The 23,867-nt window shown below is 40.6% G+C and overlaps 2 protein-coding genes across 2 annotated transcripts; both read left to right on the top strand.

Annotated features, from left to right (window-relative positions):
* Positions 1 to 1,869: 1,869 nt before the first annotated feature.
* Positions 1,870 to 3,051, top strand: LOC137756255 (melanoma-associated antigen B10-like). The gene is given in 3 exon segments (XM_068532588.1): positions 1,870 to 2,236; positions 2,239 to 2,444; positions 2,446 to 3,051. Coding segments are annotated over 3 exon segments (1,179 nt in total).
* Positions 3,052 to 22,282: 19,231 nt separating this feature from the next.
* LOC137756254 (melanoma-associated antigen B10-like) lies at positions 22,283 to 23,329 on the top strand. The gene has a single exon (XM_068532587.1). The coding sequence runs from the start codon at positions 22,283 to 22,285 to the stop codon at positions 23,327 to 23,329; it is 1,047 nt and encodes a 348-aa protein (XP_068388688.1).
* The last annotated feature ends 538 nt before the right edge of the window (positions 23,330 to 23,867 follow it).

The following is a 23,867-nucleotide window of genomic DNA, read 5'->3' as shown; positions in this document are numbered from 1 at the left end:
TTCCGTCTTGGGAATCTAGGAGGTGAGAACGTGCAGTGGGAGGAGCGGTGGCATCGGGTCGGCAGAGGGAGGAATGCAGTTCTACAGGGGTAATCTAAGGATATTGATTAAGGTTTGAGGGACCCTCTAACCCAAAAGACAGAAGGCCCCTAGTTGGCCCTGGAAGGTTCTGGGCAGGAATCGTCCAACGTACTGCCCTGGGAATTCTCCTTCTAGGAACTCAGAAAAATAGTAACTTTGGACCAGGGTGTTGGCATTAAGCCAGCTGATGGAGGAATTCAGGGCCTCTCAGGAGTCGATGAAGAACCCTATGTGAGTTTGGCAGAACTCCCCCTCTCCCATAACAGAGGCGTCCCCTGGGCACCCTGCCCCTGCAGATGGGCCTGGGAGACCCCAGGCATGGGTGGCTGGACTGGGCACACCTGACGTCCTGTCTGGCTGCTCCAGGAGGTGAGGATATTTGACCAGGGCGTCTGCCTCAGGCCAGCAGAGGGAGGAGTACCAGGCTTGGCCAGGAGTCAATAAATGCCCCTATTTGCATTCTAGGAGAAACCACCTCCCCAGAGCAGGGGGTGCTCTACAGAGCCCGGCCCCTGTGGTCAGCCCGGGGAGGCCCCTGGCAGGGCTGTAAGGCCCACGTGCCCCCTCGCTTCACCTTCTGGTTGGAGGGGGTAGTGTGGGGGTGGGGGGAGGGAAGGGAGGTATATAGAGCCTTGGTCTAATGCTAGAGGATTCAGGGTAGCGGAGGGAGGAGTCCTAGGGGTGGCTTTAAGTTCAGAACCTTGAGCAAGGACTATAGGGAATTCCTCCCTTAAGACAAAGAGGGCCCCACAGAGCACCACCCCTATTATAAGCCCTGGTGTCAGGCTAAGCAGGGCTGTCAAGCTAAGATATTTCTCACTTTATCATCAGTGGTCACAGGGAGATGAAGGCCCTATTACAAGGAAGTGACCCCACCCAGGCCCTTCTAGAAGTCAAAGGGAGGACTGAGGGGTGGTACAGAGTCAGGCCCTTGCTCTGTGGCCAGCCCTGGGAAGCCGTTCAGAGATCTGTCATACTGAGTCTGCTCCCCAACCCCCCTGCATATTCCAAGATATCAGGTAGATGAGAGCCTTGGTTTGATTATTATAGGCCTCAGGTCTGCAGAAGGGAGGACACCAGTTAGTCAAGGGGAGGAACTACTATTAGGAACTGGAGGGTTGAGGGTACCACTCATCACAGAACAAAGGGTGTTTCACAGAGCCCTACATGTGATGTCATCCCTGGCAAGGGTCCCCGGTGAAGATATGTTAGACTGAGACCTCCTTAAACTCCTCCTAGGACTTTCAGAGATGTGAGGGCCTTGCTCCAAAGGGGTAGGTCTAAGGTCAGCCAAGGGAGAAATCTCAGGCCCTGCAAGAAACTAAGGTAAGGACTCTGTGTGAGGGGTGAGAATCCTGATTATCCCAGAATGGAGGTGGTCCCACAGAGTTCTGTCATTACTGTCATCCCAGGGTACACGGGGGCAGGTGTGCTCAGATGACGTCCCCTTTCAGTTCCTCCTCCGGGATGTCAGGGATGTGAGGGCTTTGGAGTGAGGGGTCAGCATCAAAGCAGTTGAGCACAGGACCTCAGGTGCTGCCAGAAGTCAAGGTAATGGCCCTGAATGTGAACTGAGAGAAACACCTGCTACTCCAGAACAGGGGAGGCTCCACAGGGCCTGGACTTGCCAGACCCTGTATCAGCTCCAGTTAAGACCCAGGTAGGGCTGGAGAGCTGCAGCCTAAGGTGAACTCTAGTTACTTCCACAGAGTCCTCAGAGGAAAGGCTGATCAGAGAAGAGGAGCCTTATGGGTTCCTAGAGCAGTGCCAGCAAGGAAACCTGCAGAGATGGCCATCGATAAAGCCCAAAGCGGTATCTCCTCACTAAAGAGTATTATAACACCATTTCATCCTCTTTCCTCCAGGTCACCGAGTCATCTACCTTCTTTCCCACACTCCTGCCTGCTGTCAGTCATCATACCTCGGGGTCAGAAGAGTAAGCTTCGTGCCCGTGAAAAACGCCGCCAGGCTCAAGAACAGCCCAGTGGTCTGGTGGAAGCTCAGGCCACTGTACCAGAGGAAGAAGAGTCCCCTTCCTCCCCATCTCCTCATTTCAAAGATGTTCCCCAGAGCTCACCTGCCACTGGAACACCCAGCAGTCTCCAAGTGTCTGGGAGAGTCCGTTCCGCCACCACTACTGCTGCAGCTGTTTCAAGCATAAGTTTAACGAAGGTGCCGACAATCAAGGGGAGGAAAGGCCAAAAGCCTCCCAGGCCCAGGATACCACTCAGCACTGGCCCAGAGGCCCTATTGACAAGAAGGTTGTTATGTTGGTGCACTACCTTCTGTACAAGTATCATATGAAAGAGCCCGTTACCAAGGCGGATATGCTGAGAAATGTAATACAGAGGTACAAGAATCAACGTCTATGAGATCCTCAGGAAAGCCTCTGAGCATTTGGAGCTGGTCTTTGGCCTTGACGTGAAGGAAGTGGATCTCAACAGGAATACTTATGTCCTCGTCAATAAACTGGAACTAAGCTATGATGCAAAGCCGAGTGATGACAGAGAGGTTCCCAAGACTGGTGTGCTGATGACTGTTCTGGGCGTGATCTTCACGAAGGGCAACTGCGCCACTGAGGAGCAAGTCTGGGAAGTGCTGAATATAATGGGGTTATATGCTGGGAGGAATAACTTCATCTGTGGGGAGCCCAAGAAGCTCATCGCCAAAGATTTAGTGCAGGAAAGGTACCTGGTGTATCGTCAGGTGCCCAACAGCGATCCTCCGCGCTATGAGTTCCTGTGGGGCTGGAGAGCCTGCGCTGAAACCAGCAAGATGAAAGTCCTGGAGTTTGTGGCCAAGGTCAATGGTACCGTCCCCAGTGCCTTCCCACCCCACAATGAACAGGCTTTGAGAGATGAGGGAGAGAGAGCCCGAGCCAGGGCTGCAGCCAGGGCTCGTACTGCTGCCCTGGCCAGCGTGCGCTCCAGGGCCATAGCCAGCAGCTCCTCCCACCTCAATAGAGTCTGAGGCAGATTCTTCACTTTGTTGTTAAAAAGAGAAGTCCACATTCTAAGTAGTAGAAGGTTGGGGTGGGGCTGCAGACAACATAGTGTATAACATATATTTGTGTTTCTGTTCTATGTAGTAACTTGGATAATTTTAAAAAACATTGTTCCTTTTAATAGAAGGTTTAAGTAGCTTCAAAATCCAAATTTATGAGTGATGTTGCTCAAACACTGATTGCTGTGAATGATATTTAAGAGTAAGAGTTTTATTATTTCGTAAAACTAATTGGAAAAGTTCTACCTTATTCAGTAATTTGGAATAAGATAACGGCAATAGACGAGGCATTTCCTTGGAAATGTGAAAAACTCAACAATGTAATAGTTGGGGTCAAGAAATGGAGAAATAAATAAAAGATGATAAATTCTTGGCTTCATTTATCACTTTTGGCCTGTTGTTTCATAACATGATATATATATATAAAAATAAAATAATATTGTAATAAATATTATTGTAATAATAATATTTATTATTATTAATATTGGAGAAATAATATTGTAATAACTTAGACCTCTTTTTCAGTGGCCCACTTTTTTCTCCCTTAACAATAATTAAGCATCTAATCTTTGCAAAGCTCCCTGTTAGTATGGGGAATACTAAGATGAACAAGAATCATTCCTGCCCATAGAATTTTAAAGTAGAATTTTAAAGTCTTGGAGCAGCTATGACGTAAGGAATATTGTAAGATATCCCCTACAACTAAAAGGACAAGTCAAAAGATGGTGTGAGGACTTGGGGGTTTTAATTGTAGTGAAATGTAAATATCCCAAGGTAAAGGGGTTTGAGACCTTGGGAAACTGCAAGCCCTTCAGTGGGAGGTAATTTTAATTAAGCTGGGTGGTGGGTCAGAGGAGTTTGTTTGAGTGGTAGGCAGAGACTAAAATCTCAGATGATGTGTCTCAGATTGAGAGACTAAAGCCTGGAATGGAAAGCTGCTTTTAGCAGTTACTTCAAGACCATGTATAAAGCAGAGCGATCTTCACTTGGGGCGGGAGTGGAAGAGGGCCTGTGCTCTTTTTCCAGTGTCGGGGAACACAGTCCACAAAATAGGTGATTTGTGCACATTATAACAAGGGAGTGTCTGAGAAATAAGGGTGATACTTATATGAGGCGGGATGCTCAGAAGCCACTGTGCTGGCAATCTTTGCCTTGGGCTGGGAGAGACATAGTCCATCCAATAGATGGGCATTTTAATTAGGTTATCTGGGATGTAATTTGGTAAACTCTAAGCTAGAACTAGATTTGTGATGGAGGTAAAGTAATTGCAAACACAAGTGTTTTGGATGGAAGGGAAGATATAAGGGAGGGATGGAAATAGACTTTGACACAAATTTCAGGAATTTTGAGTTGCATCAAACTGGGTAGGATCCCCCACACCAGTAATAAATAATATATCCTAAGAAAATTTATACAGCAAGTAACTTAGTCTAACATGCTAAGCAACATATTGGCTGATTTCTTATGCCATATCCTAGAGAGCTACAAATTCTATATTTCCTGGATTAAAAAAAAAATAAACCAGAGGGGGAGGTTAGTAGGTTTTAGGGTGAAAATAATTATAGTAATAACTAAAGTTTAGTAAAACCCAATAAATGCCAGAGACTGTGCCAGTGTCTTGCATAAGTTACATTCCAACATTCCTATTTACATGATATATGTGAAGCAAGAGCAAGAGGACTACTTTTCAAATCCATTTCACAGATGAAGACTCTGAGGCTCACAGAATTTTGCAACTTTCCTGAGTTCACCTGGCTTGTAAGTGACAGAGCTGGGACTAGAACCCTGGTCTGAATTCCTCTAGAGCCCACACTGTTGCACCCCTCCCAGCCTGAGGCCAACCTTCTATCTTTTAATTTATTTTTCTTCTCATTACTTCACAATGTCTCCCAGGAAATAAAAAAAAAAAGGTATCTGCAGCCAATGTACTAAACCCAGGTGTATTAATAAAGTGAAAATGAGAATTAAACACCAAGTTGGGACTATCTATGGCCTGCATTTGCCTAAGATTCTCCTGCCCCTATCCACAGGGTTCTTTTAGAGCTGATTCTACCCAGTGCTGGTACATGGGACCAGATCCAGTCCTTTCCGAATTACATCGCTCTTCCCCTGGGTCTTCCCCAGTGTGCCCTCATGCCCACATCTGGATCTTGACCTGCTGTCCAGCTCTCCCCTGCTTCCTTTTATAAGGCTGCACTCTGCTCCCAGTGGAACAGAAAACCCAGAATCACCCACCTTTCCCCTGATTTAGAGCATTCCAACTCCCTGCAGACATCCCCTGTCTGTCCCATCCCTGACTGTGGAATCTCTCTTCTAGCAGCAGCCCCAACCACTGTTGTTTACTTTGGAGGTGAAGTTTAGAAGTCTGCTGCTCATCTGCTCTGGGTGCTTCCACCACACTTTCAAAATTTTTTCCAAATTGGCTTGTGAGTAGATTAGGCACAGGATCTACAGGTTCTTGCAAGATAAACCTGAAGTTAGAAGGTTTTAGAAAGCAGACAAGGTTAGAAAGAAATGAATTTAATCTGCTGGCTTATTTGAGACTGGCCACTGAATCTGTACACTGATGAGTGAGCTTAACTAAGTGGCAAAGAACCAAAGCCTCCCTTCTAAATGGTAGATGAGGAAGGACCAAGGAAATCACTGTGTCACAACCATCTGCCTAGACTGGATTCTAACAGACCCTGTAGCCCTTCCAGAAGTTTATGCCAGTATTCCACATATTGCCACAAATTTAGCAGTTTACAACAACACAAATTTATTCTCTCACATGTCTGTGGGTGAGAAATCCAAGTTGCTTCTGCTGGTTTCTCTGTTCTGGGTTTCACAAGGCCCAAGTCAAGCTTTCAGCTGCCAGACCTCTCCTCATGAGTTCTGGGAAGAATTTCCTTCCAAAAGCATTCAGGTTTTGGCAGAACCCAGTTCTTTGTGATAATAAGACCGAGGCCCTGTTTTCTTGCTGACTGTCAGCTGGAGCTGCCATAGTTCCTCCAGACCTCTCCCCCGTCCTCACATGTGGGCCCATATATTTTGAGTCAGCAATTAAACTTTGAATCTTTCTCACGCTTGGCATTTCTCAAACTTCCCTGTCTGCTGCATCTCTCCTCTGCAGCAAGCCAGAGAAGGTTCTCTGCTTGTAAGGGGTCATGTCATTAGATTACCTGGGGTCCAGCCAGGTATTCCAGTATAATATCTTTATCTTAAAGTTGCTTGCATAACCTTACCACATCTGCAAAGTGCCTTTGGCCATGTAACATAACATATTCACAGGTTTTAGGGATAAGGTATGGGCATCTTCATGGAGCAACTATTCAGTCTACCAACAATGTAGAACATGTCTCCCTGGTGGACATGCCACCTTTGATAAGAAAAAAAAATTGACCATCATTTTCCTGACTCTTGCCTGTATTTGCCCAAGAGGAAAACCCTGGTTTTCCAGTGTGCCTAAAGACACCTGTACAAGTGTTCAGGCATGTTCGTCAGGTGATGGGCAGCAGAGGCTCACAAACTGTGATTTTTGACCACGCAGAAAAAGGAAGAAGAAAAGTTTCAGTGTATTGAGACTACTGTAAAGGTAAGTGCAGAAAGGTACTATTTAGTGACAAAAGGTGACCGACACTTCCCTGCTGAGATTTACAGTGTCCTTTAGAAAACTGGTGTGAGCCTGTATCTGAAAACACCTGTCACATAGCAGACACTAGAAAAAGTTGGAGTGTTGCAAGGCAATTTTTGCCTTCTCAGAAACTTCTCCAAGAATGAAGAGGGCTTTTGTATACAAATTGTAAGTGTTGTACTTTACTGATGATCTCCTACTCCGTAACTGTTTGTGGAGAGATTGCAAGACTGTATCGTCCAGTCCACTTGTATTAGAAAGGGTTTTGTGACTACCCTTGCCACTGAAATATGAACAGAAACAATGTTTGTCCTTTTCAGACCAAGGCATTTGACAGTCAGTGTGCTACCTTGATGCTTTCTGTTCAATTCAGCAGCAAACATGCAAACCCTGTGCTGAGATGTGGATCCACATGGTGGAAGCAGGCTGGATCCCTGGGTCACATGACAGCAGAGACACTGGCCAACCCAAGGCAAGCCTTATGTGTAAGAGAGAGAAACTTCTTTTTTTTTTTTTTTTTTTAAATTTATTTATTTATTTATTTATTTATGGCTGTGTTGGGTCTTCGTTGCTGCGCACGGGCTTTCTCCAGTTGTGGCAAGTGGGGGCCACTCTTCATCGCGGTGCACGGGCCTCTCACTATCACGGCCTCTCTTGTCGCAGAGCACAGGCTCCAGACACGCAGGCTCAGTAATTGTGGCTCACGGGCCCAGCTGCTCCGCGGCATGTGGGATCTTCCCAGACCAGGGCTCGAACCCGTGTCCCCTGCATTGGCAGGCGGATTCTTAACCACTGCGCCACCGGGGAAGCCCGAGAGAAACTTCTGAAGTGTTGTTATTCAGGTTTCCGGCTTCGTCCTACATTTCTGCTAACAGATACTTTATCTGAATAACACGCAGCTACAATCATTTCTGTTGTCCGTCTTACTTAAATATACTAATTACAATAGAAATACTGCATATATTCTTGATGCTAGAAAAATATAGATGAATCCAAATCCCATTCCTTATTTCATCCTCCAAAATTCTGCCTTACTCACAGGTAACCATAATTTTTAAATGTTAAACATTTAAAATGTTTAAAAATTTTTAAATTTTTAAATTTTTAAATGTTTAAATTTTTAAATGTTAAACATTTTTAAATGTTTAAATTTTTAAATGTTTTAAATTTTTAAATGTTAAAAACATTTTAAAATGTTTTTAAATGTTAAATTAAAATTTTTTTAAATGTTTTTAAATTTTTAAAAAGTTTTAAATTTTTAAATGTTTTAAATTTTTAAATGTTAAATGTAAAAAAAACATTTTTAAATGTTTTTTAACATACATAGATAATGATGTACATATTGTTTTGCCTCTTGTCCCTGTCACTTAATGAAATGAGTGCAGGATTTTCCGTGAAAGCACATATGGATCCATCTCACTCTTTTAACTACCCCCAATAATTCTAAAGTGTGTATGTGCCATAATTAAATTAACCATTCTCCTTCTGATGGGCACATAAGTTGTTTTCCATTTGTTGCTATAACTAATAGAACTGATACCAACATCGTTAAATATAAATTATTGGGCAAATGTGTATTTTTTCTTATGGAAAGACATAGAAATGAACATTGGGTTGAAGTGGAAATAGTGTGTTGATTGTAAATTTTTATGAATATCACTGCTATTCTGTTTCAATAATACTGTACCAACTTATACTCTCACATATTAATGTATGTAAATATCATAAACTCACAGGCATTTTATTTGATCAGCTTTAAATGTTGACCAATCTTTTATGTGAATATATATACCCTCAATGTTATTTTATTTTGTATTTCCATTTTCTAATTATGTTACTCAAAAAATAATTCCTCATTAATTAATTCCTCATCCATACAAAGCAGGATTTTTGTAAGGTATCTTGAGTACTGGGATATCTCTGGGTACGTGTTTTAAAATTCTGTGTCAATAAGATTCTTTTCAATTACTTTAAGAAGCAAGGATTTGGTTAGAATGACTAGATCCCCAGGAAGAGTCTAGACAGGATATCCTCAGCTAGTAAGGAGCACCAGGAGGCCTGGGGGGGTAAAGAAATTTCCAGAATCCATGAGAGAGGCCACATACTAAACCAAGTACTGATAGCCCAGGGCAGGCTGGCAGTCAGGGTTCTGAATTCAGAGCTCAGCAGATAGTGGAAAAGGGAACAGAAGGACAGAACACGGGGAATCTTGGAGGGTCCTGGCCAACTTCCGTGAAAAGGCTTAGAAAATCTATGAATCATTATTACCAGCTTAAAGTTGCAGAGCCATCTGAGTGGGTAGATCTACTGGATGAAAGGACCAGATGCTTGCCTGATACCCCTTCCTACCTTAGAATCCCCCCTGCTCACTGTCAGTCAGGCAGAGTATAGATAGCTCCCCCCGTCATGCAGTGATAATATTAATGAATTCTGGGAAAGCCTACATCTCTTCACTACTCTGGTGGTTCTGTGCATCCTTGCCAGTGTACCAGGGCTGAAAGCTCTCTTGATGCCTGATGACAAAAGCTATTTCTTCTGTGTACAGAGCCCTTCCAGCACTGAAGTTGGGGCTAGAACATTAAAAAATAATCTAGATGCTATCCCCACCTTAGACTGCCTCCCTTGGTTCCTGAGTTCTTTGCAGCCATAAGGCAAACGTGTATTCGGTAGTCTATGTTGCCACCAGATACTCTCTGGGGTAGACAGCTGGCACCAGGTATGTAAACATTTTACAGACTGGGTGGAGAGAATCATTGCAAATGGTGCAGATTGGGAGTTTGGGATTGACATGTACACACTGCTATGCTTAAAAGAGGTAACCAACAAGGACCTACTGTAAAAAAAATAAATTAAAAAAATGATTGGAGTTGATATGTGATGTCCAAGTTGTTGTAATAGCTCCAGATTGATTGAATTAAACATTAAAATTAAATTCTGTGTTAGCTATTCTCAACAGTTTCAATAGTTTTCTAATTACAGAAAAGTTGCAAAGGTAGTACAGAGAGTTCCCTTATACACAGCACTCACTCTCCCCTATTCTTAATATCTTACATTAGTATGATAAATTTGTCACAACTATTGAACCAATATTGATACCTTACTAGTAGCAAAAGTCCATACTTCATTCAGTTTTCCTTCATTTTTTTCCTAATGTCCTTTTTCTGGACCAAGATCCCACCCACAATAGCACATTACATTTAGACATCACTTCTCCTAGGCTCCTCTAGACTGTGACAGTTTATCAGACTTTCCTTATTTTTGATGATCTTGACAATTTGGAGGAGCATTTGTCAAGTATTTTGCAGAAGGTCCCCTCTATTGGGATGTCTTTGATATTTTTCTCATGATTAGACTGGCATTATGGGTTCTTATGAGGAAGGCCTCAGGAATAAAGTGCCATTTTCATCACATTATATCAAGGGCACACTATCAACATGACTTAACAACTGATGATACCACCTTGTTCACCTACCTAAGGTAGTGTTTGTCAAGTTTCTCCACTGTACAGTTACTCTTTCCTCCTCCTTTCCATACAGTACCCTTTGGAAAGAAGTCACTATGTTCAGCCCACACTTAAGGGGTGGGGAGTTATGCCCCACCTCCTTGAGGGTGGAGTAGCTATATAAATTATTTGGGATTATTCTCTACATAAGATTTTTCTATTCTCTCTGATTTATTTATTCATTCAGTCACTTGTATATAGCAATGTAGACTCATGGGTATTTATTTTATACTTTGGGCTATAATACAGTATTAGGTTTATTTTCCCACTCATGTTGTTCCCTTGCTATTAGAGTCTTGTTGCTTTTAAGCCCTCTCAAAAGATAGAGCTTAGGGGCTTCCCTGGTGGCGCAGTGGCTGAGAATCTGCCTGCCAATGCGGGGGACACGGGTTCGAGCCCTGGTCTGGGAAGATCCCACATGCCGCGGAGCAACTAGGCCTGTGAGCCACAACTGCTGAGCCTGCGCGTCTGGAGCCTGTGCTCCGCAACAAGAGAGGCAGCGATAGTGAGAGGCCCGCGCATCGCGATGAAGAGTGGCCCCCGCTCACCGCAACTAGAGAAAGCTCTCGCACAGAAATGAAGACCCAACACAGACGAAAATAAATAATAAATAAAAAAAAAAAAAAAAAAAAAGATAGAGCTTAGAAAATGTCTGTATACTAGCCCATGTACCCATATACATCTATAATTATTTATACATCTGTCCATTTGTATCTATATTAAGATACACATGAGTCATACTGATGTCTCCAACTCTAATCTAGTATCACGTTGATTCATTCTAGCCTTTCCCACTGCTTACCTCTGTGAGAAAATTGGCTCCAACTATCCGTATACTTATTTACTCAATCCCAGTAAACACGTATATTGATTTCCGATTGTTAGTTCATACTCTTCTGAGAACCTTACCAACTAGAATACAGTATCTATATACAGTTCCTTTTTTCTTTAGTCTTACAGTATCCACTCATTTCCAGAGTTACTTAGGTCAGCACTCCTTTTCCCCATACTCTATTTATTTATTTATTTTTGGCTGTGTTGGGTCTTCGTTTCTGTGCGAGGGGTCTCTCTAGTTGCGGCGAGCGGGGGCCACTCTTCATCGCGGTGCGTGGGCCTCTCACTATCACGGCCTCTCTTGTTGCGGAGCACAGGCTCCAGACGCGCAGGCTCAGTAGTTGTGGCTCACGGGCCCAGTTGCTCCGCGGCATGTGGGATCTTCCCAGACCAGGGCGCGAACCCGTGTCCCCTGCATTGGCAGGCAGATTCTCAACCACTGCGCCACATACTCTTCATTGATGTTATTTCATACGTTTGTAAAAACAGCTAGATTTTTTTTTTTTTTGTCATAATCTGCATTCCATCCTGGGATACCTAGATCTCTGAATTGATTTTTTATTTGCATACGTGAAGGTTCACTCTTTGTTCTCTAATGTTCTATGGGATTTAAAAAATGCATAGTGTCTCATATCCATCATTACAATATCATAAAGATAGTTTTACTATTCTAAAAAATCCCCTGTACTTCATTTGTTCAACCACTTCCCCCCCGACAAAAAAATGTCTAGAAACTACTGGCCTCTTTTTTGTCTCTTTTGTTGTGTCTTTTCCAGAATATCTTACAAATGGAATCATATAGTATGTAGCATTTTCAGACTGGCCTCTTTTGCTTAGCAATGTGCATTTAAGGTTCATCCATGTTATCCCGTGAATTAGGAGTTGATAGTTTATTACTTTTTATTGTTGAATAGTATTCCATTGTATGTATGTACCACAGATTATTTATTCACTCACCTACTAAAGGCATCTTGGTTTTTGGTAAGGTAATTATGGATAATGCTGTTATAAGCATTTATGTGCAGTTATTTGTGTTGACATTAAGTTTTCAATTCAATTGGATAAACAGGAGCACAATTTCTGGATTGTATCAGAAAACATGTTTAGCTTTTTAAGAAACTGCTAAACTGTTTCCAAAATAGCTGCACCATTTTGCATTTTCAACATCAATGTGTGAGAGATCCAAATGCATCCTTGCTAGCCTTTCAGTAGGTGTGCACTGGTAAAAAATTGTTGTTTTAACTTGCATTTCCTTAATGCCAAATTGTGTTGTGCATCCTTTCATATGTCTATTTATCATCTGTCTATCTTCTTTTGTGAGATATCTGTTGAGATCTTTTGTCCACTTTTAAAATAAGGTAATGTATTATTTTTGTACAACATCTGTAATAACACAAACTGGGAGGCTTACAACAAACGGAGTTTATTCTCTCACAGTTATGACGGCCAGAAGTCTGAAATCAAGCTGTCAAAAGAGTTGGTTCCTTCTGGAGGCTCTAAGGGAAGATCCATTTCCAGACCTTTCTCCTACCTTCTGGTAACTACCCAGCAATTCTTGGATGTTCCTTGGCTTGTAAATACATCTCTCCAATCTCTGCCTACACCTCCATATTCACATGCCTTTCCCCTCTGTGTCTGTGTCTCAATTCTTCCTCTGTCTTTCTCTTATGGGACCTGTCCTTGGGTAGATCATCCTTAATCCAGGATGATCACATCTTGAGATCTTTAACTTAATTACATCTGCAAAGACTTTTTCCAAATAAGGTCACATTCATAGGTTTCAACAGTCTCTTTTTAGAGACACCATTTAAATCACTACTGGTTCCTTGTTTTATTATTGTTGAGTTTTAAGAGTTCTTTGTACATTCAAATACAAGTCATTTATCAGATATGTGATTTGCAAATATTTTCTCTCAATTTGTGGCTTAGTTTTTCATTCTCTTAACAGTATCTTTCACAGAGCAAAACTTTTTAATTTTAATAAAGTCCAACTTATAAGATTTTTTCTTTTATAGATTGTGCTTTTGCTATTGTATCTAAAACTCATCACCACATCCAAAGTCATAGATTTTCTCCTGTATTTTCTTCCAGAAGTTACATAGTTTTGCAGTTTACATTTGGATATATACTCTATTTTGAGTTAATTTTTGTGTAAGGTGTGAGGTTTGTGACTAAGTTCATTTTTTCCCATATGAACATCCATTGCTCTAGCACTACTTGGTGAAAAAAATTATTTTTCACTTATTGATATTTGCCTTTGCACCTTTGTCGACAGTTAGTTGACTATATTTGTGTGGGACTATTTCTGGGCTCTCAATTCTCTGGTTCAACGATCTATTTGTCTATTCTTTCACCAATACTATGTTGTCTTGATTGCTACAGCTTTATTTTAAGCCTTGAAATAGGGTACTGTGAATCTTCAAACTTCAGTCTTCTTTTTCAACATTGTGTTGGCTCTTCTAGGACCTTTGCCACTCCATATAAATATTAGAATCAGTTTTTTTTTTTTTTAATATCTACAAAGAAGTTGCTGGGATTTTGATTGGGACTGCATTAAATGTATAGATTAAGTTAGAAATAATTCACATCTTAATGATGGTGAGTCTATCAATTCATTAACAGAGAATATTTCTCCATTTATTTAGATCCTCTTGGTAAGTGTTTTGTAGTTTTCCACAAATCGATTTGGTATATATTTTGTTAGATTTATATTTAAGTATTTCATTTTTTTGCATTGGTAAATGTTTTTGCTTTTTTAAACTTCTAATTTCAATTGTTAATTGCTGGTATATGGTAAAGCAATTATACTCAGTTATTAGTTCCAGGAAGCTTTCTTTATAGATTCTTTGTGGCTTTCTACATAGACAATCATTTCCTCTGCAAAAAATATATAATTTTAATTTATCCCTTTCCTATCTGTATACCTTTTATCTATTTGTTATTGTTTGTCTTGCACTGGATAGGACTTCCATCATGATATTGAACTGGAGTAATGAGAGGACATCTTTGTTTCATTTCCAGTCTTAAGGGGAAAGCATTCACTCCCTCATTATTAGGTATAAGGTTAGCTATAGGTTTTATGTACCCTTTATCAGGTTACGGAAATTCCCGTCTAAACCTACTTTTTAAAGTTTTTATCCTAAATGGGTATTAAAAATTTCAAATTATTTTTCTACATCTATTGATATGATAACATTTTTCTTATTCAGTCTATTACCTGATAAAATCACTAATTGATTTATAAATGTTATATTAGGCTTGAATTCTGGAAATGAGCCCTACTTGGTAATAATGTATTACTCCTTTTACATACAGCTGAATTCCATTTGCTATTATTTTGTTAAGGATTTTTTTGTCTATGTTCATAAGAGATATTTGTCTGCAGTTTTCTTCTCCAGTAATATATTTATCTGGCTTTGGGCTTAGGGTGATGCTGGCCTCATAAAAAAAACTGAGAGTGCTTCTCTCTTCTTCTATTTTCTGAAAAAGATTGCAGATGATTTGTATTATTTCATCCTTAAATATTTAATGGAATTCATCAATGAAACTATCTGGGCCTAAAGATTCCTTTATTTAGAAGGTTTTTAACTATTAATTAAATTTCTTTCATAGGCGTAAGGCTCTTCAGACTATCTATTTCAATTTAAATGAGTTTAGGTAGTTTGTGCCTTTCAAGGAGCTAATCCATTTCATCTTTATCAAATTTGTGGACATAGAGCTGTTCATAACATTCCATTTTGATAAAAATCCTTTTAATGTCTCTGGGATCCGGAGTGGTGATCCCTCTTTTATTCCTGATATTGGTAGCTGATGTCTTCTCTATTTTCTTTCTTGGTTATCCTGGCTAGTGACTTACCAAGTTTATTGATGTCATTGAGGATTTTATGGATTTTCTCTACTGTTTTCCTATTTTAAAATTTCATTTATTTATAATTATTTTTTATTATTTCCTTTCTTCTGCTCATTTTACGTTTAATTTGCTCTTTTTTCTCTAGTTTCCTAAGGTGGGCTCTTAGGTTATTTGCATTAGAGCTTTCTTTTTTTTCTAATATTTGCATTTAATCCTCTAAATTTCTCTCTAGGCAGTAGTTTAGTAGCAATCCACAAATTCTGGTAATCTGTATTTTCATTTTCACTTATTTCAAGAAATTTTTAGATTTCAAGAGAAATTTTAATTTTAAAGAAGAAATCTTTGATATAAATTTTAACGAAGAAATCTTTGATTTATGGGTTATTTATAAGTGTATTGTTTAAGTTATAAATATTTGGGAACTTTCCAGATATATTTCTGTTATTGATTTCTAATGTCTGCTATGATCTGAGAACATACTTTGTATGATTTGTATTCTTTTAAATTTGTTAAGGTGTGTTTAATGGTGTTTTATGGACAGAGATATGGATGAAAATGTGGTGTATACAGTAGGCCCTTATTAGTTATCTATTTTGTGTATAGTAGTGTGTATACTGTATAGCACAGGGAACTCTACTCAACACTCTGTAATGGCCTATATGGGAAAAGAATCTAAAAAAGAGTGGATACATGTATATGTATAACAGATTCACTTTGTTGTAGACCTGAAACTAACACAACATTGTAAATCAACTATACTCCAATAAAAATTTTTTTAAAATTTTAAAAAAGAAAGAAAAAGAAAATGTGGTCTAGCTTGGTGAATGTCACATGTGAGCTTGAGAAGAATGTGTATTCTGCTGTTGTTGTTGGATGGAGTAGTGTATGTCAATTAGGTCAAGCTGATTGTTAGGATTGCTCATGCCATCTATATATTTGTAATGATGTTCTGACTTCTTCATCTATCAATTACTGACACAGAAGTGTTGATGCCTGCAACTATGACTGTTTATTTCTTCTTTCAGTTCAATCAGTTTTTGCCTCATGTACTGTGATGCTCTGTTGTTAGGTGCATATATGTTTGAGGTTGTAATACATTCTTGGATAATTGATCCTTTTATTATTACATCATGTCTCTTCACATCCCTGATATTATTCCTTGTTCTGAAATCTGCTTTGGCTGAAATTTATATAGCTACTTTAGCTTTTTTTGACTACTGTTATCATGGTATATCTGTCTCTATCCCTCTACTTTTTTTTAAGCAGTCTACTCTGAAGTGCATTTTGTTGAATTCAAAGGTGAAATGCCTAACCGAGATATAAGAAACTAAAATAAAGTTAGACAAGCATGCATCATGAGACAAACCAGTGATGAGTCCCATTCAAACAAAGTCAGAGCAGATACTAGTTCATACCACAGCCCCCATGAATGTGTTTCTATTTAATAGAAACATACATTAACAGTAGCAACACAACGGCCACATAATGAGACCATAAGTGCACTTGAACTTTTAGTTAGTTCTGGCTAGGCTCTGACAAGTCTACCATTCTTTTTTCACCAGCCAAGTAAACAAAAGAATTTATCTGTTAATGTCAGAAACCTTAAAGTTCTTTATTCAGCTGAAAATGACCACAAGTAAGGGTGCATTTTCTAGCTTCCTGCTTCCTCAATACAGATTTGCCTAACAGGTTAATTTCAGCATAACAGAAGGTGTCATCTGGCTGGCTGCACCATGTACTGGTGAAAGGAACAAGTTTAACGCGCTTTGCCCTCAGGTTGCTAAGCTTCTTGGCTGGCCCTGTCTTTCCCTGCACCTTGGTTCTCAGCATTCTGAGACTTGGTCAGCTGAAGATAAAAGAAATCTACCAGACAGTTTAGAGGTATGTTCTTAACAAGATAATCCATCACATCATCTAAAGACTCCTTCTTTTCCTGTAGCTGACTCTTGCTTGAGTGCTTTAGTTCAATTACAATATAGATTTATTCCAATTACAGTAAGCTGGTTATGTGTCTACCATGTATGTGAATTTTCCTTGCTCTCGTTTTAATTAATAGACATTATTTTTAGAGCAGTTTTAGACTTACAGAAATATTGAGCCGAAAGCACTAGTTCCCATATACCCCCACCCTGACACACACACACACAGTTTTCCCTATTACTGACATCTTGCATTAAGTGTGGTACATTTGTTACAATTAATAAACTAATATTAATATATTATCATTAACTAAAGTCCATAGTTTACATTAGGGTCACTCTCTGTGTTGTATAGACCTTATAGATTTTGACAGATGTATAATGTTATGTATCCCCCATTACAGTATCATAGAGAAGAGTTTCACTGTACTAAAATCCCTCATCCTTTTGCTTTTAACCTATCAGAGTCTTGATACACAAATGGGTTTCTCATAGATAGCATATAGTTGAGTCTTTTTTAATTTATTTTTTATCCACTGTGACAATTTCTGCCTTCTAACTCGTGTTTTAGAGTATTCACATTTAAAGTGATTATTGATATATCAATAGTTTTACTAAAATCTACTATTTGTGTAACTGTTTTCTATTTGTTGCATTTTCTCTTTTTTATATCCTTTTCTTATGCTCTCTGGTATTAACTGGGCATTTTATATGATTCTATTTTATCTCTTTTCTTGATATATCATTCATACTTTTCTTTAACCTCTTCACTGGTTTTCCTAGGGTTTACAATACACATTTCTAAATAATCTTAATCCACCCTCAAGTAATACCATATTGTTTCACATGTAGTGCCGATTCTTTGTAACAGAGGATTTCTAATTCCTTCCTGTCTCTTGTGGCATTGCTCTCGTTTATTTCACTTGTCCATGTGCTACAATCACCTAGTCCATTGTTACTATTGCTGCTTAAAACAAACATTTTTAAATTAATTAAGAATGACAAAAGTTAAAGATTTCATTTTATCTCCATTTATTCCTTCTCTGATGCTTTTCCTTTTTTATACTCATCCGAGTTTCTGACCTATATCATTTTCTTTCCACATAATGAATTTATTTTAACATTTCTTGCACAGTAGATCTACTATGAGGCCTATGAGGCAATGAATTGACTCAGGGTTTTTTTGTCTGTTTGTTTGACTGAGAAAGTCTTTATTTCCCCTTCTCTCTCTCTCTCTCTCTCTTTTTAATTTTGTTGGATACAGAATTCTAGTTGATACTTTTTCTTTCAACATTTTAAGGATTTCACTTCACTCTCTTCTTGCTTGCATGTTTTCTGATGAGGAGTTTGCTATAATCTTTATTTTTCTTCCTCTTTAGGAGACGTGTCTCTCCCACCCCCAACTTTCTTCAAAATGTTGTCTTTGCCTTTGGTTTTCTGCAGTGTGAATACGATATGCCCAGGTGTAGTTTGTTTGTTTTGGTATTTATCTTGGTGTTCTCTGAGCTGTCTGGATCTATGTTTTGGTGTCTGTCACTAATGTTAGAAAGTCCTTGGCCTATTGTTTCAAATGTATTTCTACCCCCATTCTTCTCTGTCTGGCATTGGAATTATCTGTATATTACACCTTCTGATATTGTCCCATGGTTTTTGGGTGTTCTGTTAATTTTTTTCTTCTTTGTTTCTCTTTTTGATTCAATTGAGGAGGTGCAATTCACCTATCTTCAGATTTACTGATTGTTTCCTCACATGTGTCACATCTACTAATGAGCCTGTCAAAGGTATTTTTTCAATTCTCTTACTGTATTTTTGATTTCTAGCATTTAGTTTTGATTCTTTCTTATAGTTTCCTTCTCTCTAATAACATTACTTATTTAGTCTTGCATGTTGTCTATTTTTCCTATTAGAGTTCTTAAAATAGTACTCAAATTTATTTAAATTCCTTGTCTAGAAATTTCAAAATCTGTGAAGTAAAAACCTAACAAATGCTAACTGGATTAATATTTACCACTAACTATTATGTTTAACCTCTAACTATTGATGATTGTTGATTCTGAGTGTCAGGTATATTGGGTTCATTTTACTCTTCTCTGTACGGTTGTATACCATTAATAATTTCTCTAGTGAAAATGTTCATGATAAATATCATATCTTTATACCACATTTTCTTTCTCCAGTAATCTGTTGATGAGAAATTGCTAAACTCATTTTATTAGGTGTGCTGACCTTCATACAGAGACCAAATAATGACACCCCAAGAAAAAAAATCACTTGAGCTAAGCTCACTTACATAGAGGCATCTATCCTAAATAAATTCATGGCATATCCAATACAGCAGTGAGTAAAGAGGCTGACTTCAAGAAATGCAAAGATATTATGACATTACAAAAAACTGTCAACTGGAATTTCTCTATATTAATAGATTAGAGGATAAAATGTATTTGATCATGTCCAGGGGTGTAGAAAAAGCCTTTGAAAAAATACTTAACACCATGGTAAAAAGCCTTTAGTAAAATAACATTTGAAGAGAATTTTCATTTCCTAAAATCTACAGCAAACTTAGATAAATGTGAAATGTTAGAAGCATTCCCATCAAAGTCAGGACAAAGACACAGATACTGTGGTACTGTATCTACTGTTTAAAAGTGGGCTGGAATACATAACTAGAGGAACAAGAATATTGAAATAAATAAGGGGAAGGAATATTGAAAAGACAGAGATAATAAATGGTAACAATATAACCCTCTAATTAGAAAATCCCAAGGAACCAGTGCACAAAATACTCAAATGAACAAGAGACTCCAAAAGCTGTTGTATATAAGATTACTATACCAAAATCAGGAGCCTAGCCACACAAAATCAATAGCTAATTAGAATAATTAATAGAAAATACTCCCATAACAACAGCAGCAACATGCAACACTTACCTAAAAGGAAACTTAACAAAAATGTACATGATCTTTTTGTAGACAACCATAAAAATGTACTGATAGAAAAAGAAACCCCAAATAAATAAAGAAGTACACTATGTTTATTCATGGGGAAAAGAATATTGTAAATATGCCAATTCTCCTTATTTACAGATTTACCACATGGTATGGACTGAATTGTGCCCTCCCCACCCCCCGCAAATTCATATGCTGAAGCCCTAATCCACCACTGTGACTGTATTTGGAGACAGGGTCTTTAGGGAGGTTATTAAGGTTAAATGAAGTCATAAGGGTGGGGCGCTAATCCAATAAGGCTGATGTCATTACAGGAAGAGGAATTGACACCAGATATCATTCTCTTTCTGTGTATTTACAGAGAAGAGTCCCTGTGAGGACACAGCAAAAAGCCAGAAGGAGAGCTCTTACCAGAAATTGAGTCGGCCAGCACCTCTATCGGGAACTACTAGCCTCTAGAACTGTGAGAAAATAAATTTCTGTTGTTAAGACATCCAGCCTGTGGTATTTTGTTACAGCAGCCTGAACATGCTAATACACTGCCTCATATGTAGCTTCCAAGATGGCTACCAGACTTGGGCTGCTGTTTACTAAACTCAATGCAGGAGAAACTATAAAAGGGAGAATGAAAGAACAATACCAGCAACAACAAAGCAACATAAATGAGAACCCCCTGGGAGAGACTAAGTCTGTGTTGAACTAGAACCTGAGTGTGGGCAGGTAGGGGGATGCCCTGAATTCGAGACAGGTCTGTAGCCTGCAAGAGAGGCAGATGACAGGATTGACTGGAGAAAAGTCTTTAAAGTTGAGCCCTGGATTCTTCCACTGTGCTCTGGGACCATGACTCTCCACTGCTTCACTGAAGGAATCTGAGGCAGCATTTCAGAGCCCACGGGCCAGGATGGCACCAAAGTTTGGTGTTGTTTGAAACAGAATGAGTCCAGAGGCTGTGCAATAACCACCTGAAACCTCTTTAGAGGATCAGGACTGACCTTTTAAAAAAATTAATATTATGATCAAACGTAAGGAATGGAAAGAATGAATCACACTTAACAAGGGTAGGTATTCTTTCATGAAAAAATGCATATACACACACACTTGTTAGAGATATAAATATATTTCTTAGTATGAATGAGGGTCAAAAAATAAAAGTGACCACACTGGACTGAGCAATGTTAGATAATATAAAAGAGCTAGGTCTCACAAAATCCTGTAGCTTAGCCTCTTCTCCTCAGAAAGTAGATCTTTTAGAGTAGAAGGTTCCGCAAAGTCTAAGTATGGCTGGCGAACAAACACTATGGGCCAATGTGCCTTTTCTTTTACAGCCCACCATGTGTCCTGGGACCCCGCCTTATACTGCAACTTTCCCGTCTGGTATGTAGCCTGGGACTCATCCATTTTCTGCAAGGTTTGCAGGGAAACAGCTCAGAGCTTTCAGAGAGTTAGTATTTCCCAGGAAGCCTTTAAAGCAGCAGCCAAGAGGAGGACAACCCACCCCAGAACAGAGGGACCCGCACAGAGCCCCGCCCCCGCTTTCACCCCTGGGAAACCCAGGGCAGAGCTGTCACCACGAGGTACTGACTGACTTCCACCTCCAGGGTCTCAGGTCTCTGGAGGGGAGAGGAGATGCTGAGAGTGAAAGGGGGATGCTTAGAATTGCAGGAACATGCCTCCTTAAAGCAAAGGAGACATCATAGAACCCCCGCTCCAATTCGCCGCGTGCTAAAAGGCTAGCGGCATTAACAGTTAGGTCCAACGTACTGTCAGTTCTGTCTCGGGGTCTCAGGGAATGAAGACGTTGATCTGAGGCTGGTGGCCTCAGATCAACAGAGGAAAACATCCCAGGCTTTATTTGGCGTCAAGGAGAGGAGACTGAGCACGGACTGAAGGCACGCTCAACCCGGCACACACACTTTCTGTCCCTGTGGTCCACCCTGGGAGGCCCCGGGCAGGGCTGTCAATCTCCGGCGGGGGCCGGGGTGGGGGGGCGGGCGGCTTGGCCTGGTGGGGGTGGCGACATGAGCGACGACTGAAAACCCTAACAAAGGGGGGTCCCATCAAACCCTGCTCCTGTTGTCAGCTCTGGAAGGCCCCAGCAGGGGTGGCCCGCTAAGGCTCTCCCTCATTTCCTCCTGGGGTGGGGGGTGGGGTTTAGGGAGGGAAGGCCATTGGTGGAAGGAGTTTAGCTTCAGAGCGGTAAAGGGGAGGACGGCCGGGCCCTGCCAACAGTTGACAGAATGATCCTAAATGTGAACTGAGAGGATTATAGAGGGGACCACACAGAGCCTAGACCTGCCAGCCCAAGGCACACTGACTTCTCTGCAGGGGTCTCAGGGGACAGGCTGATCAGAAAAGGAGCCCTTTGGGTCCTAGTGCAGTGACCTCACAGAAACCTGCAGAGGTGGCCTTGGTTAAAGCCAGGGAGAAATCTCCCCGCTGAAGGTGCTCACAGCATCTCCTTGTCCCTCCCCCAGGTGCCCTCATTGCCTGCCTTCCTGCCCACACTCCCGCCTGCTGGCCCTGACCTGTGTCATCATGCCTCGGGGGCAAAAGAGTAAGCGCCGTGCCCGTGAGAGACGCCACCAGGCCCGGAGTGAGGCTCAGCGTCTCCAAGATGCTCAGGCCCCTGCAGCAGAGGAAGAAGAGTCTCTCTCCTCCCCCACCCCTCCTCTTGGTGGTAATCTCCAGAGCTCCCCTGCTTCTGGGTCAGATAGAAGATCCCAGGGGTCTCGGAAAGCCCCATCCACTACCACTACTTCTGCAGGTGTTTCATGCACAAGATCTGATGAAGGTGCCAAGAGCCAAGATGAAGAAAAACCAAGCACCTCTCAGGCATCACTCAGCACTGATTTTTCCTGCAGAACCGCTGCAGACCAGAAGGCAATTCTGTTGGTGCAATTCCTGCTGCGCAAGTATAACATGAGAGAGCCCATTACAAAGGAGGGTATGCTGAAGCATGTCATCGGAAAGTACAAGGAGCACTTCCATGAGATCCTCAGGAGAGCCTCTGAGCTGATGGTGCTGGCTTTTGGCATTGATGTGAAGGAAGTCGATCCCACCAGGCACTGCTATGCCCTTGTCAGCAAATTTCAGCGCACCAGTGATGACAGGATGACGGGTGAGGAGATCATGCCCAAGACCGGCCTCCTTATGACAGTCCTCTGTGTGATCTTCATGAAGGGCAACTGCGCCACTGAGGAGGATATCTGGGAAGTACTCAATGTGATGGGGATATATGCTGGAAAGAAGCACTTCATCCATGGGGAGCCCAAGAAGCTCATCACCAAAGATTTGGTGCAGGAAAGGTACCTGGAGTACCGCCAGGTGCCCAACAGCGATCCTCCGCGCTATGAGTTCCTGTGGGGCCCGAGAGCCCTGGCTGAAACCAGCAAGATGAAAGTCCTTGAATTCTTGGCCAAGATTCATGATACGGTCCCCAGTGCCTTCCCACTCTTGTATGAAGAGGCTTTGAGAGATGAGGAAGAGAGAGCCCAAGCCAGATTTGCAGCTATGCTTCTCACTGGTGCTGTGGCCAGTGTGCATTCCGGGGCCGACCTCCGGGGCGGCTTCTCCCACCTGTAGTGAAACCTGAAGCACCTTCCTGCAGTAGTGTAGGGACTGAGGTGGTGTTGGAGGGATCACAGTGAATAGCATATTAGAATAACTTACAGATTTATGTTTTGTTGTTGAAGGTTTTCAAATGTTGCTTCTTCTTTAAAAAAGTTTAATTAGCTTCAGAATCTAAGTGTATGAATGATACTGGTTACATACTTAATGCTGTTTATGAAGTTTAAGAGTAATAGTTTTGCCATTTTATTAAACAAATAGGGTAACCTTCCATCTTTTTTAGTGACCTGGAACAAGAAAAGATAGCATTGTAATAGGCATTTCCTTAGAAATGTGAAAGAAATTAGCAGTAAAATAGTTGGGATCAAAAAATAGAGAAAAAAGTAAAAGATGGTCAATTCTTGGTTTCCCTTATTCCTTGTATTTTGCTGTTCTGTAAAATAAAAGTTATACACCTGAACTTGCTTCGTTTATTCAATAATGTAGGAGAAATAAAATCATAATAAATTATTCACTTGTTTCCCCCTCAAACATTAATTGAGCATCTGCTCTT

The sequence above is a fragment of the Eschrichtius robustus genome, chromosome X (assembly GCF_028021215.1).
Source record: "Eschrichtius robustus isolate mEscRob2 chromosome X, mEscRob2.pri, whole genome shotgun sequence".
NCBI classification, from domain to species: domain Eukaryota; kingdom Metazoa; phylum Chordata; class Mammalia; order Artiodactyla; family Eschrichtiidae; genus Eschrichtius; species Eschrichtius robustus.
Note: the sequence above shows the minus strand (reverse complement) of the source record. Positions and strands in the feature narration are given on the sequence as shown.